This window comes from Pleurodeles waltl, chromosome 4_2 (genome assembly GCF_031143425.1).
Source record: "Pleurodeles waltl isolate 20211129_DDA chromosome 4_2, aPleWal1.hap1.20221129, whole genome shotgun sequence".
Classification (NCBI taxonomy): domain Eukaryota; kingdom Metazoa; phylum Chordata; class Amphibia; order Caudata; family Salamandridae; genus Pleurodeles; species Pleurodeles waltl.
The window spans coordinates 657654034-657673881 of record NC_090443.1 but is presented as its reverse complement, the minus strand read 5'-3'; the positions used below and the strand labels follow the sequence as shown (position 1 = coordinate 657673881).

The 19848-nt window shown below is 39.3% G+C and overlaps 1 protein-coding gene across 1 annotated transcript in view; it reads right to left on the bottom strand.

Moving 5' to 3' along the window:
• LOC138293923 (vitellogenin-like) overlaps positions 1-19848 on the bottom strand; it is a 605610-nt gene that overhangs the window by 67749 nt on the left and 518013 nt on the right. The window contains exon 29 of the mRNA XM_069233203.1: positions 5528-5717. Coding sequence (XP_069089304.1) covers positions 5528-5717 — 190 coding nt within the window. The remainder of the gene's footprint in view (positions 1-5527; positions 5718-19848) is intronic.

The window sequence follows — 19848 nt, the reverse complement described above, 5'->3', positions numbered from 1 at the left end:
TGCACAGCGCCACTGGAGCATCACAAAAAGTCACAGTCCTGTGGCGCTAGAGACTTGTAAATTTGGGCCTGAGTATGAAGTTCAGCATCATGCAACCTTTACATAGAAGGGAAATAGTCTTGTATCCCCCTTATTTGAGCCTGGAAAACACAATATGCATGTGTATTGCTACATACACTACGTGCATGTGGCAGCACTACGTGCAAGGTAAACAGTGGTGCAGAGTGTGGACCATTGGCCTCTGCTTTCATTGGCCTTCGCTTCCATTTTGGTTCACGACTCCATTTTGTCGAGTCTGGTTCGGTGCGTAAGGCACTGTTCTGTGTTTTTCCACAAGCTTCGGCAAGCTGAAGGGTGGGGTGTTTTTCTGCTCAACTTCGCTCCATCTGCCTGGTACGAAGGGCGCTATTTACATTCCACGAGCTATCAGTTAGAACAACAGGGGGATGCTCCTGTACACAAGGAGGAATGCAAGCTTCACCTTGGAGTCCTCTCCTGGGAACTTGGCCCGTTCTGAGGAGACGTCTCGAAGGGTGAACAAGGTACCGCCGATTGCACAATTTGTAAAGGAGGGGGTCTTTTTCTAGAAAAGACTCCTGGGCGTTAGTAGATACTATAAAAGTTGGGGGCCTGGATGGGCTGGTTTAGGAACTCTCTTCTGGGTTGGACGCAACGCCAGGAGGACTGATTGTCCCGAACAGAGGCTCCCTGTGCCAGCTGATTTGGGTTCCCCAGCTTTGTGTACGGCGGAGGGATGCAGACGCTCTTTTCGGTGAAGCTTTTCAATTTATTAAGTATATTGTGTGTGCGCGCGTAATATGTACTTATTCTTGCAGTCATTTTCATGCTATTGAGCATTGAAGTATATTGTGTGTGCGCGCGTAATATGTACTTATTCTTGCAGTCATTTTCATGCTATTGAGCATTGAGGTATATTGTGTGTGCTTGTAATATATGCACTTACTCTTGCAATTATTCACAGAGTGCTTATATCTTTATCATTATTCTCATGTTATTCTCCTGATGTATATATATATATATTAGTGTGGTTTAGTTTTGCTAGCTGAGAACTTGCCCCTTAAATAAACTTGATTATTCTACTTACGAAGGTGTTTGAGAGTGATTGCTTTACATTGTGCCTTAAAATATCCTGAAGTGCATAGCTTTGATATTCTGAAGAGTAAAGCAGCACAGCATGTTAGTGACTCTAATTCAAAGTTTAATACAATAAGATCATAAAATGTTCTTTGTCCACTTGACATGAAAAGAGGCTTTTAAACCTAGCATTCAAAGTATACTGTAGTTTAATCCACTTTTTTAGATTGACTGCCATATTTCAATGCTATGATACCTTGAATTAACAATTTTATCAGACACTGCTGGTCAAATCTTTTGGAAACCACCAATAAAGGGTGATCTTGCCCAGACAAGTAGAAAAAGCTTCACTTCGCTTTTTGTAAAAACCATAGGCGCCCTGGTAGTATATCGCATAGTGATCTAATGAATTGTCACTTAACATACACTGTTGATTGTATAAATTAAAATGGGAACTATTGATAGGTTTAAGTAAACAAAATCAAAATAAGAAATTGGAAAGGGGCACTATCCTCCAACATATCATGTGCTCTTATGATAATAGTAGGTTTGATGTGCAAAGACTAAGTTGATATGTCCATACTTATTAGTAGTTTCATAATTCTTTTTATCTTAGACGAACTAGCAATATATTTGGACATATAGGCCCTCATTTCAACATTGGTGGACGGCAAGCGCCGCCCGCCAAGTTGAAACCACCGGGCAGCCAACAATGCGGCGCACTCCAGCGGGGTCTATTTGGAGATCCCCGCTGGGCCGGCGGGCGGAAACCTGGTTTCTGCCCGCCAGGCCAGCTGGGATCTCGGCAGCAACAGGGGAGCCGGCTCTATATGCAGACAGTGAAAAGCTCCATGGGGCCGTGGCAGGGGGCCCTTGCACTGCCCATGCCAGTGGCGTGGGCAGTGTGGGGGCCCCCAAGGGTCCCGCAACCCCCCCTTTCCGTCAGCCTTTTCATGGCAGTTCATACCGCCATGAAAAGGCTGGCGGGAGGGGGACTCGTAATCCCCTGGGAAGCGCTGCAAGCAGCGCTGCCCTGGGGGATTACAACAGCCGGGACAAAAGTGGCAGGAATCCGCCGGTCCCGGCGGTGCGACCACGCGCTTCCGCCGCAGTCATAATGCCCGAGTTTGTACCGCCAGCCTGTTGGCGGTACAAAGTCCAGAACAGCCCTGGCGGTTTTTGACCGCCAGGGTAGTAATGAGGGCCATAATATTGTAGTAAATGTAAAAAATTAAGGGATGATGTACATGGATGAAGATATTTTGAATAGATAAGAGATCGTTATATGCATATGTATTATTAGGATGCCATTTGAAGAATCATTAGGGATGTGGCGTGGAAGTAAAAAATCAGGGGTAAGCATGAGACTGGTTATTTCCACCTGCATTTGGAGTTTTCATGATGGAGGTTTTACATATTTGGTTATGTCAACCACCTCAAATTTCACCATCTTCTAGGCAACACTCAACCTTCATTCAAATAGAACCACAGCACCGAAACAGCACTCATCGCTGAAGCCAATGACATTCAAATCATCCTTCACTGAGGAGAAACAGCGCCCCTCATCCAGCTGAACCTCTCTGTGCCCTTCAACACTGTCCGCCATCCCAGAACAACATCATCAGAAAACTCCATGAGATTGGTGTACATGATCCGTTCCCAAATGGAACTGTTTCTCGCCAACATCATCTGATCACAAGACATTGCGTCATCTCCTATGCCAATGACTCCCAACTCATCCTCTCCCCAATGAACAAATCAACCACCGCCAGAGCCACCTTCAACAACTGCATGACCACGGTAACAAGATGGACGCAAACTAACTGCCTGAAGCACCACTCTGACAAGATGGCACTACCAATCTTTGGCGACAAGACCTCCTCATGGGACTCCACCTTGTGGCTATCAGAACACCCACACCCACAGACCACGTAAGAAATCTAGCAATCATCCTAGACACAAGCTCAACATGACAGCACAAGTCAATGCAGTGCAAAACTCCTGCTTCCATATCCTACACATGTTGCACAAAATCTCCAAATGGTTGCCTCAGAACACCAGACGGACAGTTATGCAAACGCTTATCACCAGCAGGCTGGACTGTGGCAACACTCTCTACAGTGAAATCTCCAGACAACTCCTACACAGACTCCAGACCATCAAGATCACCGCTGCAAGATTCATGCTCGACCTCCTGCACTGCACCCACATCATATCGCAACTCAGGAAGCTTCACTGGCTGTACATTCACAAGCACTGCCAGTTCAAACTTCTCACGCACACATACAAAGCCCTACACAACTCAGGACCAGAATATCTGAGCAGCCACATATATTTTCATTAGCCCACCAGACTCCTATGCTTTGCCTCACTCTTACTTGCACACAATCCCCGTGTCCACAAAAGCCATACCGGAGGTCACTCGTTATCCTACATTACACCCAAGACTTGGAACAACCTCCCTTAACATATCAGTGCCTCCTACTCACTTCTTGAGTTCAGCAAAAAGCTGAAGACCTAGCTCTTCATATAAGAACCTTGAAAACCACAAACCTACACACCTGCCCAAACATCTGAATAACCTCTTGGGTGATTAGGGTGCTAATATAACATAACCATAGATTTTGTTTTACACTACATGGTGTTTCAATGCCAATGTGAGTGGTTTTTAATAAAACTGATTATCCTGATAAAGGGGATTCTGAAACATCGGCAAAAGGAGTGTGTATCAGTGATCTATCCAAAAGGTAAAAGTAGCATATATCACTGATCTATTACAAAAGAAGATGAGAGATCAGGCCTGATAGAGAGCCTTCTATGTTTGAGAAGGTTTTTACAGAAAAAATTGCAGTCTCTATGCCTAGTATTTCAAGTGGAATTGGCATCATTCGTACGATCACTGATGGACTTTCAGTGTTTTCTAATAAATTTCCAATCTTAGCATATCCTTATGGTTCATGCTCATGTAGTGCAATCATAGACGTTTTGTCACTAGATATGAGAAACAGAATAGTCTGTGTTAAAAAAGAATGCTATTATACCTTAATGAGTATGACACTCTCTACTCTTTATAGTAGGTTATAATTGACATCATAGCTTGAAAACCCCATCGGCAGACCTCCACCATGTGTGCAAGTCAGATAATATGGTTACAACCAAGTTTAGTATTTATAGTGTAATTCAAAAATATGTTTATAATTCGATCTAGTATTTAGCCAAATACCTTTTTATTCATGTATCATGTTAAGTAATCTAATAGGCACATACCTGAATACTTCTCTCTAGATAGTGAAGCTCATTACTTGCTGTCTTTTGTTTGGAGTACATACATGTCCCTCATCCACAGCATCTGTACAACATATATTGTCCTCTGCAGTTTGTGCACTCACATTATTAACCTCACAACAACTACTCCAATTCTTAATAGCCACATCTCTAGCCATTTCACTATTCCAAGAGCAGCACACTTCTTTGGCTCTTATGTACGAGTCACAATTATAGCACACTTCTCAAAAAGTGTTATAGTTCTGCCATCTTCCACACTACTCCCTCATTGCTATGCCAATAGTGCCTACCTAGTGAATCTCTACACCATTTTGCGATATGCATCTACAAAGTAATGCTGCTAAATTCTCTCTGAAGTGCATCTGGCGTACCTCCTGTAGATTCACTTAATCAGGTACCTCCCCTCTATATAGAGGCAATGCCAATGTGCACCTTTTAGCTGCATATATGCATGTACACATATTTGTGAATGTGAAGTGCCAGTGCTCCAATCAACACTTGAGAAACTAATGCACTACAGATGGCAATGGAATACTGGCATGTTTCAACAACTGTTTTTTCCTTCCTCTGACAATTGAGAGTTGGGAAGAGTTTTTTATATCTCTCCTTTACATTTCCATACACAGGTGTGAAATCTGAACAAATTATTAGTTTACAGCTTTAGTGTATGCCTCACATTGAGCACTCTAACAAAGGGGAGTCATCTCTCTGTGCCAAAAGGGACAGGGTAGTTTGCAACAACATGAAAAAATCTATCTCACTTTTGTGCTCCACTTGCCCATGAATCATGACACATAATTCAGCAAGTCAAACAAACATTAATGTTCATTTTAAGCATGAAACAACAAATAACATAATTCCCTGTCTCTCTATAGCTCAAAAATATTTTATTTATATTTAAAGAATATACACCATCACACGTTTAAAAGACATTCAGTAAACAAAACCATCATATACATTCATATGATCATCAATTACAGAAATAATTTGACATCCAGAGGCATGTGGAGCACAAAAGGGAGATTGCTTTTTTTTCTTTTTGCTTTATATTGAGCATCACCACTAAAATGTATAAAATGTAGATATTTTAGTTTAGCTACATATCAATGAATTTAAAAACAACATTATTTTAGAAGGCCATACTTACGAAGAACCCAGTTTCACATTAACTGAATGAGTAGCAGATGGGTGCGCAATCTTTTTCATAGCAATAAGAAATCTCAAGTGATCGGTGCAGTCTTGAGCTAATATACAGTAACAACTTGTAGATGCCAGTGAACATTTCATGCTCCGCTTATCAAATGTAGTAAATCTCTGCTCATTCACTTCACATTCAACTGCAAAAGAAAAGATGACATTTTGACTTTAAAATGTTGGAGTTATGTTTTCTTTCCAAATATGATATGCTATCACCTGGGAATAATTGAAAGCAGAAATATTTGAATAAGCACTGCCACATAATCAACTAATTAAAACCTAATTGATGAGTTTATAGAGTACAGTAAGAAGAATTGTAGAACAGCTTGGTAATGCAGAATAACTATAGCTAAGCTATACTTAGTGACATACTGGGAGCCTGGGAGACAGATACAGACATTTACAGAAATTGAGCAATGTCTGTCTCTTTGGTTGAGTTGTGTCTTCCTGGGCCACTGTCTATAACTGTATTCTGTACACAAACTCCTGCCTCCTCTTCCAGAGTCCTTCAGTTGTACATCGCTGACAATGTGATATAACAATATAAAGCTTGCCATTCTGTGTAAGGCAGACCTACTGAGTTTGTATAAAGTTCAGAACACCAAAATATAAAAAGAGGGCAATGTTGGCTTTCTCAAGGGGTGTACACATCAACATATATGAAGCAGATCTGATTTCTTTGTCAAAAAGACCCTAATAACTGAATTAAAATGTATATTTTATAAATGTATATATTGCAATATTGAATAAAAGTGATTGTTATATATTTTTTTTTAAAGTCTTTAAAAAAACAGTAACATGTCTTTGGGACTTTTTCACATCTTTCAGGGCACAAAGTGCAACCATAGAAACAACCACAAGGGGTCCCTGCACTCCAGCTGAAGATCATACACCTCCACCTCAGAGTGCTTTCTAAAGTGCGATAAGCTTTCCTGGGGTCATGGATTTAATTTAATGTTGTTTGGGTAGCTGCTGCACTACCTACAGCCCTGCACAACATTGCCCCTGCCTCTTTTAGGGACAATACCAGCAAGAAAATGTATACTTCAAAAAAGCCCTGAGTCGAGTACAATATGTGTGGCTCCTGATGCTAATTTACTATTAATTGTTTAAAACATATTTTTGGTTTGAGTGCCCCGGTGGTCACCCAGAGCACCCACAATATCTTTTAATTTTGGGGGCAATGGTTGGAGTCTAAGGCCCACATGGTCTCTGTCAGCTCCCGTGCACGTGGAATTTTTTGTTTATATATGTGTGCCCTTGTATCCACCCAGGGCACCTAGAACATAGTATTCATTGGGATAAGGGAGGAGAAGCCGGGGGCCTGACAATTTCTCCTCTTCAGGGGCCACTGGGGAGGCCCAAGGCTCCCACAGCTCCATCTGGCTCCCTGGAGAGCACCATACTGGGTGCAGGCGGGAGCTGGCTTCATGACTTTGCTCTCACCAAGGTAGGGACAGCTTTCTTCATTGATCCTCCAAGGTAGGAGCAAAGTTGTCTTTTCTGCTAGGGAGAGTTTGGGCAGGGAATAGATTTATGACATAATATCAATACACACAATATCACAATACAAAATATATCAGAAAATAAATATTATTAACAAAAATATTCCCTTCCTATATTTAACTATAAATCCACAAATATTGAGAACGCAAATATTTTACAAAAAATATTGATTTTGACAGAATCGGAACCAAAAATGTGGTTACCTTTAAATAAACATATGATATCTCAAAAATATTGCCCCACAAAATATCAACTACAATAGTATCACCAACATAATTACATTAGAATTAATAAACATAAACAACTACTTTTTACATGAAACCACAATAAAAATTACAATAAAAGTTAAACTATATATGTATTTAAACATCACCAAATAATAGTAATTGACAGCATTACATTATATAAATAAATGCACAACAATATAAGCTAAAAACTATTTACATAAACTACGAACTTTTTTACAACAATCTAAATATGAATATATTTGTGTGTAAATGAAATTAATGGAAACTTTAATTAAGCACGCCAAATGCAAAATAGACATACAAAAAACTAAAGTTGAGGAGCTAATAAAGCAGATTTTAGGTAATAATGGAACAGAAAGAAGTGAAAATATTATTAAAGAAAATAGAAAAAAAGGATCACAAAAAATGAAAAGGAAATCAGGATGAGGATAGCCCACAAATTCAACAAAGAAAAACTAGATTACCAGTATGGAAGGATTTGTACTGTTGCAAACAAATTTGAATCTCTGAAAGCAATAGAGAAGATGAATCTGATCACATCTAGGAATACTGAAGCAAGTGGAACAAATATGAGCTAAGACCCAGGTTCCACTGTTGATGAGGGCCCAAAGGAAAACCTATTTTTATGGGGTAATGAGATTACTATGGATGACAACTCCTCAATGAGGAAAGGGAAGAGAAATAGGAAGAAGACACAGAGGGGCAGGACGAGGAGGGGCAGGAGGAAGAGCTGCCAACACATACAGTAGGTGGAGATCTTAGAAACAAAGAGAAAGCAAATGAGAAACCACAGGTCACTAACATACTAAGTGTCACCTTGCACCCACTCAAGAAAAGATCTTAAATTATGAATTGAGTTTATGTCTAAGTTCCAGTCCTGATTTTGTGAATCTTAGGAATGAAACTTGTAAATTCACAAGAAAATTTAAATTGTATAAATGTCATGCAATGAAGATCCACAGTCTGCAATGGAACGAATCAGAATATAAAACACAGACATCCAAATTCACTATTGGAGACATTCCCAAACTATTATCATTAGATGAATTAAAATGGAAAATAAGCAAGGGGCCTTGTCCATATCAGGAAATAGTGATGTGGGAATTGAACATCTGGGAAGAATTGGATTTCCAACTGATTCACATATTGATAGTGGTTTTAAACCACATAGTAATTGTTGTTCTCAGTTACAGATTCGTGACATGGTTGATGTATTTTATGAGTGGTTGTTGATGATATGAATAGGCTCAGAATGACATCCAAATAACAACTATAAGAGCACTCTACCATCCAAAAAATAGTTAGAACTGAATGAATTAAGGAACAACACATCAATCATTATCAAACCCTCTGGTAAGGATTGTAACTTCAATATCATGGATAAATATAAAGATGTTATGGAAGTATTCCGACAACTAAATAGGAAAGATCTTTCTGAAAACTTGAAAACCAAACCCACCTTGGAATATCAGGAAGAATATTATGTGATGTTGAAAAATTGGTATGAGCCTGAGATTCTGAAATATGAGGAATATATGTACCTCAAAGTGGATCACCTGAGAAGTCCTAATAGTTAATTCCTACCAAAGATCCATAAAGACAAAAAGAATCCTCTTGGTAGACCTATTATGAGTACGATTCCGTCCCTACTAGAGAACTCTTCAGGATGGCTAGATCTCTTCTTATGTGAGTATGTCATAACCCAGTCATCCTATTTAAAGGATACAAGTGACTTTCTTTGTAAAATGAAAAACATCACTTGGAAGGTGACATATAATATGGCACTGATGGATGTGATATCTGTTTATACAACCATAAAACATGAGAATGGGATGATTGCATGTGCACACTTCTTAAGAGCGCGTTCAATCAATTTTTTATAGCACAACTAAATGATCATGATAATGCTTTAATTCTGTCTTACCCACAATGTGTTCCTTATCGACAACTGGATATTCTTTCAAAACAGGGAACCAGCATGGGGTTCTGTTTTGCCCCACATATGCTTATTTAGTTATGGCATGGTGGGAAAAAGAGATAGCGTGGTCAAATGAAGCCAGTACCTTCATGGAAAAAAATACTACTATGGGTGCATTTCATCAATTATATATTTATCATTTGGGATGGAGATGAGTCATCACTAGTAGACTATGTTGGCAAGCTGAACATTAATTAATTTAACATTTATTTGACTGCTACTTGGAGTAGAAAGAAAATAATACTCCTCAATGTATCTTTATATATAGCAAATGAGAAACAGAACACTTGCATCATTCGAAAATAAATTGCTTGTAACTCAATGTTACATGGAAATAGTGGGCATCCTAAGGCACTGAAATGGAGCATCCCCTATAGCCAACTTCTAAGAGCCTATAGAATCAGCTCCTCTGCTGATGCATTTGAGAGAGAAGCCAACATTTTGAGTGGAAGATTCTTGCAAAGGGGGTATCTGAAAAAAGATCCTCTATGCAGCAAATAATGAGTATCCACAATGAAAAGAAAAGAATCATTATATGAAATGAAGCAGAGACAATCTCAGGATACATACTCACCAGGAGAGGTGACCATATTAAGCCCCATATCAGATTCTTTATTAAATAAAACATAGAGCACCAAAACATGAGGTCCATTCTTAAATGAAATAATACATTCTCCAACATAATGAACATTTGAAAGGCAAATTCAGCCAATATCCACAGATCACATATCGTAGAGCCAGATCATTCGGTAACATACTCACTAGTAGCATGTATATCTCTGTGTAAAAAGGAGACTGGCTATCTGGCAAGTAAAAATTATGGATTCTGGAAGTGTAGAAAGTGCAAAGCTTATGGAGTTAACAAGAAGGAATAGCAGATATTTGAGGGGAGGACTTGAGAGATCACTGAGAGAATCCCACGTCATAATGAATTATTTGTCTATGCATGTTGAAAATGGTTGTCAAATGAAATATGTTGTAAGCACCATTAACTAAGTGAAAGTTTGTATCCTACAAAATCAATGAGCCATTAAAAATCAAGATAGGAACTACTCAATGGCAAAACATTTTTGGAAGGTGCATAATGGGGACCCAACTAGTTTAGGTACTATTGAGCTAAGCATATCAAGATGCATCCACCTAACAGAGATTGTGAATTTTAGTATTGAAAACGTGAATCAAGCCTAATTTGGATGCTGAATTCCACGTATATGTGTAATCTTGAGAGATGTGCATGTTTTTGTAAAAGAGTTAATTGCGATTTGTGCAAGGATGGCAGTTGCATCAAAGGATATGTGGTATCATATAGTTGTTAGCTAGAGATATATCTCTATAGATTAAGAGGTTATCATTTAAATTGTAAGGATAATGAACCTCTTTGTAGTGATCCTATGCCTTATCAATCCTTGTATGATGAATCTTTTCAGAGTTACATATATTGTGATATGGATGTGCTATTTATTAGTTATGGATTCAGCCATTTTTGGAAAATCTAATACTTCCACAAAGTATTAGGAATTTTACTTCTACGTCTGATATTGTCAAGAAGGAGTCTGCTAATCTGAAAAATTGAATTGCACTTTACTGCACTATAACACTTTGGAACTTTGCACTTTCTTTTGTACTGGGAATGTTTTGCACACACATCTTTATACACTTTAGTCAATAGCATTTACTTGAATAAGTGGCAAAACCACAAAATAATGAAAAGAAGCAGGAGAACAAAGAAATAACTACTTTAATAGTGTGCAGAGGCCATTTAATGAGTGTGATATGATTATGTAAGTAGGATGGAATGTGAGATGTTATGGAAGAGATAAGATAACTTTTAATTTACTATGTTGGCTGGCAATCATTGCGATCTATTTACTTTATCACACTAGGACTGTTTTTTTAGACATTTTAATATAGCAAATGTTGAGAAAAGAACTGACTGCGCTTTATAGTATAGTACTTGAAAAAGGAGGAAATAAAAAAAGAGTAAAAATAAAATGGCTTATAAAGGACTAAGAATTGTAAAAAATGTGCGGGGAGTGTGCAATTTATGTTGACTGAATGTATAGTATAAGACAATATCTAGTAGTATGTTGATGTAAATAATATGGAATGTTAACTGTTAATGCACAGACACAATAAGTTTTATCTAAGTAGGTTGCTTTAGCCTGTTCCTTGTTGAGATCTATCTGCCCTTTATTGTACAACAACCCTTTATACTCTAATTTAAAAGCACTGTTGCACAACGATAAAAAGAGTTAAAATATAAAGGTATATGAAGGAATAGCGATTGTCAATAGTGTGCAGGAAATTATACACACATGCTATAGACTACAATGTTATTTTGCCTGTCATGACGCAGATACAGTGTCATCTAAGCTATGACAGTAGGGTTCTAGTTGATATTTTGAAAGTGTATCTGTAATGGAAGAAGGAATTATTAACATACATGGAGCAGACACAATAACATTTAACTTACTAGGATGCTTTAGTTTACTCCTTTTTGAGATCTATCTGCACATTACTGTACTACAACTCTTTATACTCTTTATTTTAAAATCAGTTTTGCTCAAATATAAATTTGGGACAATAACTCTTTGCACTTAAGAACATAGTACTATGACAAATAGGAAGCAAAAAGAAAAAGAGTAAAAATATAAAAGTACATGAAGGAATAGCCATTGTGAATACTGTTCAGGAAATTGCAATGTGTACATACGGAATATGGACTACAAAGTTATGTTGAGTGTCATGGCACAGATACAGTGATATCTCAACTATGAGTTGATATATATTGACTGTGGATCTGTAATGCAAGAAGGACTGTATAAGATATGCTGTGAAATGAGAATGGGTTGGCCCAGTTGAAGGCATTTGCTGAAGCGCTTTGGTTTACAGTGCTAATGTACCTATGGAACAATAAAGGAATTTACATTTTCATGGTGTCTCGTTATAGATGGTGTGTGCTGCGAGATACCTGGTGCGGCTGAATTTGATGAGGAGAAAATGGTGCAATAAAGGAAATAATATTAAAAACTATGGAACTACATATTAAACATACAATTAAAGCTAAATTACCAGAGAATGACAGAACTGATAAAATAAACCCGAAAACTGTATAAACTAATAAAATCAAAATAATTACCTTGTAAAAACATAAAAACAGTTAAATTAACAATATAAAAGGCACAGATACTTTATTAACTCAAAACCGCAAAATGACAAAAGCTGCAAGATGAGGAAACTCTGCCGTATTCTCTGATCAGACCCTATTAAGTGAATTATATTCTTTCAACAAGTACCTTACAAAGTAAGTAAAACTTATATTTAAGCTATAACTTACTTGTAATTTAAATTTAAATTTCAAAATAGTAAATAGTTACCAAAACATTTTTCAACTTCTATCTTTTTAAATGTACTTACTAAATGAAAACTTCAAAAAGTGCTAACCTGCCAAAAACAACACCAATCACAAACCGGAAAAAAGTTATAAAAACTACATATATGTAAATTAGTATAAACAGAATCTCTAAATTCGATTAAGATAAAACCTAATGACCTCAACCTCTACAAACTACCAACAAAACACATTTAAACTAAATATGGTGCTCTTTTTTTCTTCCAACAGAAAGGAAAGTACCTGCACCACATTAGAATTAAAACATCCCCAGTGGAAAAGCTGCAAAAAAATGTGAAAATCGAAGAACACACATGTAAGTATAGATAATTAAAGTAGTTGCATACTTTTATTTGTAATAACAAACGTGTTAACATTTTAAAACAAACTGTAATTAGTTATACTATTACACTACTTTAAGAAACAATGACAGATATAGCAAGATGCAGAACACCCCAGAGAAGAAAGCAATAACTAAGTCACATGAGCTACAGCTATGACAAAGAAAGTACATTGGTGGAAAATGTGAACTGGAAATGTAACAAATACTACTATAGATCTTTCTCCCTGATGCTGAATTCCTCTGTCTATATCTGAAAAGTTACTAGTAGTAATTATTTTACTGTACGTTTCTATAGTTTTTGTGTTGAAGGTAGTTTGCGTGCTTTGAGAAACATATTTATGTGACATTATCAGATCTACTGACACCTGTATGGAATGTGACAATTAAAATAGTATGATGTTAGAATTACATAACTCACATGGAGGAATAATTCAGCTCCACAATTGGTTGGTTAATCTGGGTGGGAGGGGCCTGGAAGATACAGAGGGCATGACTGGGTGTTATCAGTTTAAGTTTCTCAGTTATGGATTTATAGAATGATATGTGATGTATCACTGTAAGAGATGAAAAAATTCAATACAAATATATTTAAAAAAACTAGTATGATGTTATTTATTACCTATATTTTAGGTTCACGCCAACACGATTTTTTTTCATGTAATAATCACCATAATTTGTAAATTTCTACTGTCCTTCTGCAAATCAAACATTTCTTGTTTTTCATGTATTAATGGATTTTACATTACATATTTTCCCCAGACATAGGTATTAAATACATATCATCAGACTGCCACTAATATCTCAAATATCATTAAGCTTAAAAGAAAACTCTGATATCATTGGAAAAGACTATGGGGCTGATTATTCATTTGGCAGTCCCAAATTTGCGAGGAGGACGCCATGGCGGTAGCGTCCCCCCCACTATTACAAGGTTTCTGCCAGTCTGACCTGGCTGTCTGGCGGAAACCATGAAATAGAGCGTCCTGCTGACCGGACCAGAAGGATCGCACTCAGCTCCCTTAAAGGAGCCGAGTGCTATCTTGTAGCGCAGAGGTGGATGACCAGCACCCTCAGACAGACAGTGTGCATTCAGAGGGTGCAGGGCAGGGGGGGGCCTTCACTGCCTATGCATGGCATGGGCAGTGCAGAGGCCCTCCTGTGTCCCTGGCACTTGTTCTCCACCAGCCTTTTCATGATGGGGAAACTTCCATGAAAAGGCAGGTAGAAAACAAGGCTGTAATCAGCCAGGTGGCATTAAGTTAGGTGCCACCTTGGCTGATTACATCCAAGACCACCGTCAACTCATAGGGATCTTGGATCCTGACAGAGATGGTGATCTGTTGGCAGGTCCGCCCACCAAGCTCCTGATTTGGCAGTCAGAACACCACAGCTGCGGCGGTCCAACCGCCACTGCGAGTCTGGTGGTCCTTTGACCGCCAAACTTGTAATCAGGCCCTGTGACTGCATTTGTGAATTTAAGATTTTTATTATTCAATATCAGCTTAGGTAATGACAGATGACAGATGCTTCAAACGGACTCTTAGGAAACACATATATTTACACAATTGTATTCATATTACAATACCACCTTTTATTGACCCCTCTTTGTTACACACAATAGAGCTGTTGACAAAACATACAACAAACCTCAAATAGGACTTATGTAATGGAAAACATACTGCAAAATCATTGCCCTTTGTACTGAGCAGTTGTAAGGTGTTTGGGTTTGATGATATACAAAATTGTTCTGACTTCCTGACCAAAAAGACATTCAGCATTAAATTACTTTCACTTCTAATATTGCACCGAATTCCATGCAGCATCACAAACATGTTACATAAGTCAAGATCCTCACTATTTTTGGATGAACATTATTTATGCCAGATTTGGAAAGAATTTCAATAGTTTTTGTTCATAAGTAGATAATTAGCTTTTGTTAGGCTGATTAGTCAGACAATTTACCTGAATGTTTATTTTGTAGATGCTTTGTAATTTGTTTCAAAAAATTCCACCTTGTTTGATGCGAAGGTTTATGAAATGGTTTTAAATCCAATGGCAGGTCAAAGGGAACTGGAACACCCTCAAAATAAAAGATTACCTGGAGAAAAATAGTGCAATATTTTAGAATTATTGTTGTGATACATAATGATGTCTGATGTTTGCTGCATTCTTTTTGTATACAAGTACAATTAAAATTGACTTTTGGACTGCATCATCACCAATTTGACAATAGCATTATTTTTTTCTATTTGAAGAAATAACCACTGTTCTGTGAACATGTTGCATTTAATAATGGTACTATAAAGACTTAGGGCCTCATTACGAGTCTGGTGGGCGGACAAGCTGACCACCAGATTCTTAGTGAGAAGACCACCGTGGAGCTGGCGATGTCCCAACCAGACCCCTTATAAGGTTTCCTCTGGGCTGACCAGTGGAAACCAGGGTTTCTGCTGATCAGCCCAGTGGAAACTGTGTGGTGGCATTGGTCGTGGCTCTACATGGAGCCGAGGCCAATGCCATTGCACAGGGGGCCCCCACCACTATTGGAATGCGCCTGCCCATGGCAGCAGGACCCACCGTGACCCACGGCACTGTCTTTCCACCAGCCTTTCCATGGCAGTGTCCCCATTATGGGAAGGCTGGCAGAAACCTGAGAGGTGTAATCAGCCAGGGGGTGCTGAGTTCATTGTCGCGCTGGCTGAGTACAACTCCGACCACCATCATCCCATCAGGAACCATGTTCCTGGTGGGGACAGCTGTCCCCTGGATGGTCCACCTGCCAGGGTTGTAATGTGGCAGTCAGACTGCCACAGTTGCGGTGGTCTGACAGTCACCCCAAGGCTGGCAGTCCTTAGACCGCCATCCTCATAATGAGGCCCTAAAATCTTTAAGATGCAACTTTTCTTATATTTCACTCTTGAGATTGTCCTGACATAGCACAAAGAAACGATATTAATGAGAATGTCTTTACTTCTTTTAGAATGAATGACATGCTTTTTTGCTGCCAATATTAAAGATAATGCAAATGTCTTTAAGTGTCTTTGCAGACCTCTCTTCTATTGTGGACAAACACCTATTCTCCTCAGTGATCTTGATACTCTAACAATTGGTAAAGCCATCAATATTCCAGTTGGAGAATGCTGCAGAGGAGCCGGCAACCAGAGCCTGCTTATTAGTACTAATGCCCTCTGGGTTATTGATGTGACTGTCATCCAAGGGCAACAACTCACTTTCCTCCCAAATAATGTAGGGCTAGAGTTAAAATACTTAGGCCCTCATTACAACTCTGGCGGACGGGGGAGAAGTGGCGGTAATACCACCAACATGTCGGCGAAAAAAAAAATGGAATCATGACCATGGCGGTTACCGCCATGGTCATCCGCCACTTCTCCACTCCAATCGCTGGGCTGGAGACTTCGGTCTCCAGCCCGACGGCCGTCACCAGACAGCGGGCAGTATCATGAACCTGCATACCAACATGGATTTCGGGTAGTTTGGAACCGCCACAAAATCCATGGCGGTACGCACTATCAGTGCCAGGGAATTCCAAAGGTGGCATCACCCCCCTCCCTAACCCTACCCCAACATGCACAGACACGCACCCCCTCCCCACCCCCACCCACAACATGCACAGACACACACTCCTACACGCACACACACACTGCAACAACACATACCCGCACACATACAAACAGACATGCACACAGACTGACCCGCACACATTTCCCAAACACACAACACACCCCCGCATGCATACACTTACTCACACATCCCCTCTACATACTCACACCCCCATGCACGCACACAACATACAACACTCCCCAACCCCTTCCCCTAATGGACGATCAACTTACCTTGTCCGTTGATCCTCTGGGAGGGGACAGGATCCATGGGGGCTGCTCTGCCGCCAGCACCCCGTCACCAGAACACTGCCACACCGAATCATGGGACGTGATTCGGTGGTCGGTGTTCTGATGATGGGGCGGTGAAGGTGGAGCAACCTCCACTTCCCCGCCGACCGCCAGTATGGCTGCTGACGGCTCTCCATCTGAAAAAGGACGGAGGGCTGCCAGCAGTCATAATACGCCGCACGGAAAACCGCCTGCACTGGCGGTCTTCAGCACAGCGGTTCCTCTGCGGTCTATGAAAAAGACCGGCGAGGTCGAAATGAGGGCCTAAATGATCAAGTCCTGATATTTTATACTTAAAGAAGTATTTTACACCATTACTATGCCTGAGAACGCAACTCTTTAAACTGGATATCATGGCACAGTGGTGGTCATTTTATTTTTCCATGGACCTATTGTGCAATCGATATGGACTGGCCTCAAGCTTTGATCTTGTTCCAGGTTTTGCTGTTGTGAAAGACGTTCCATTTGAATCTAGTGGTTCTGAAAAATTTTCAAGATCTAGATTTTTAAACTGCAAAAAGGTAATCTGGCAATCTGAGACATCAAGTAATGCGAGTCTGAGGTACTGATATTCCAATAACACTGTTTCCCACCTTCTATGCTTGCTCGCATTTCTTTTGATGTTCTCTATTGATTTTCAACTTCAAAGTGACAGATAAAATGTCTTACATGCTGGCATTTTTACTTTCAGCATTTGATGTGAAGTGCACTTTCATTGTTACTGTGTTCTTAATCCCATATTTCTATTATATTATCTCTTTGTATTCCCTCATGAGACCATTTACTCTCCCCACTACTAACTACAGTAGATCATCCTATACCCTGAGAGATGCACCCTACTGACATACTAAATATACATCTATTCTACTTCCTTACCTCTTTGTATCCATTTGCAGGACTACTATGTGAAACTTATACCAGAATATCACCTTTTTAAGTCTCATCTTCTGATTGTCTCAGCTATCTGTTAGCAAGACCTATTGTTTTCTATATATCACATATCCTTGAAGTGGAATTTGGCTCAACCCACTGCTGATGATTGGATGGCTTTGTTGTCTATCTCACTTGCCAGCTCCTGATTTAATATGATTAATCCTTATTCTTCCACTTATCCTGCCCAGGATCATTTCAGTTTAACACTGTTTTGATTGTATGATGTATCATTTCATTGCTGACGTCAGACCTTTCTTTTCTGTGTATGTGGGGGACCATTTCATTCTCTCTATCTCTCTCTGGTTCCTATTCTATTTTTTACCTCACAATTCTCCCAACCAAATATCATCTTGTATGTCATGTCCACTTGTTTTTTTTACACGTATTGCTACCTATTGAGCAGTAAGCTAGCACCATTGTGAAATTTTGACCATTTCAATATGACTTCATACATGGGCACATGTATGCCCTTGTGAAGTGGGCGCACATGAATGATTTTGATTTATTTTAATAAATCCCATCTAAAGAAGGCCACTGTAATCCTTGTGCATCCATGGCAACCATCTTGGATTGTGACTTATTAAAATAAAACAAAATGTATTCAAAGACTACTGTTGCAAGTGTGTACACATTAAAAATGTTCTGCTGCACCTGTGGCTATTTTGTATCAGGATTATCTTCAGGGTACGCTGTGAGCAAGGGCTGGAGGGATGGAAACTTGAAAGGTAATGCTAGCCAGGTGGATTGTCTAGTTCCTATATGAGGATAGTGTTTTCAGTTCAAATTACTCATATTCATAGAGGTTGGGAAACACACATGGGCCTACTCACAAAGGCATTTTGAAGGACTTGAAGCTGTACACCTGTAGGACGTTTTCACATACTATTACATGAATTTGAAAACTACCCCAAAATACCTAAATCGGGAAAATAATTGGATTATTCAAAGAATACTTTGAACAAATAAAAAGGACTTTGCTATCTTTGCACTTTTACTAAAAAGGAGTTCAGCATTTCATACATGATTCACAAAAGTATGCAAGAGAATGTAAAATAGCACTACATACATTCTGTTAGTCAGCCCCATAGATTTAATTGATCTGGCCTCAGACAGGCTCGGTAAACCTCAGTCTTCAGCTGTGCTGATGGTATTTTACTCTCTTCCTGAATGCTGAAGTGAACAACTGGTCTGTTGCTGCAGGACTCCTGCATCTTGAGTGGCTGAGTGGGTTGTGATATGATAGAGGTTCCTTACTCACAAATCAGTACAAAAGAGGGAGGAATGATGTATCACAGAAACATTGCTGAGGCTCATGTGCACTAACCTCCAGTTAGTTCTGTTGCGGGGATAATGTGGAAAAGCAAGACTGCAGAACCTGATTGACCATCACAATCAAATCAGTAGCATGACAGGAAGAAACTGTGTCGCACAGCACCATTGCAGAGGCTCACAGGCCTTGCACTAGGAAACGGTGTGACATGGCACTGTCTAGTAGAGAGACTAGAGATAGAGAAAGAGAGAGACTGAGAGAGAGAGAGAGAGAGACAGGGAGAGAGTTGAAGACCACTGGTATCGTTGTCTTTGTTAGTATTTCTCCATGGCAATTTCTTCTTTCTCTCCATATGTCTCAAGGATAATTTTGCTTCATATACATGGTCATGTTGGGGAGTGGTTGCCTGGTCTTCCATGAATTGTTGATGCACACAGCTCCTTATGGCTGTACATTGGAATGCTGGACTCAGGCTTCAGGTTGAAGTATAGCATATTCTAATTGTTCTATCTCCTTCAATTAAAGCAGAAGCCACAATTTTTCATCAGATTTTCCATCAGTTCTCATGCATGTTTTCAATTCCTTCAAAAGAGACAGTGTCATGCCCTCAGCCTCAGCCCCTCTCTGTTTATATACACAGAGCTATTCCAAGTAGTTAATCTCTACTCAAATGTACGTTGGTAATAGAGTC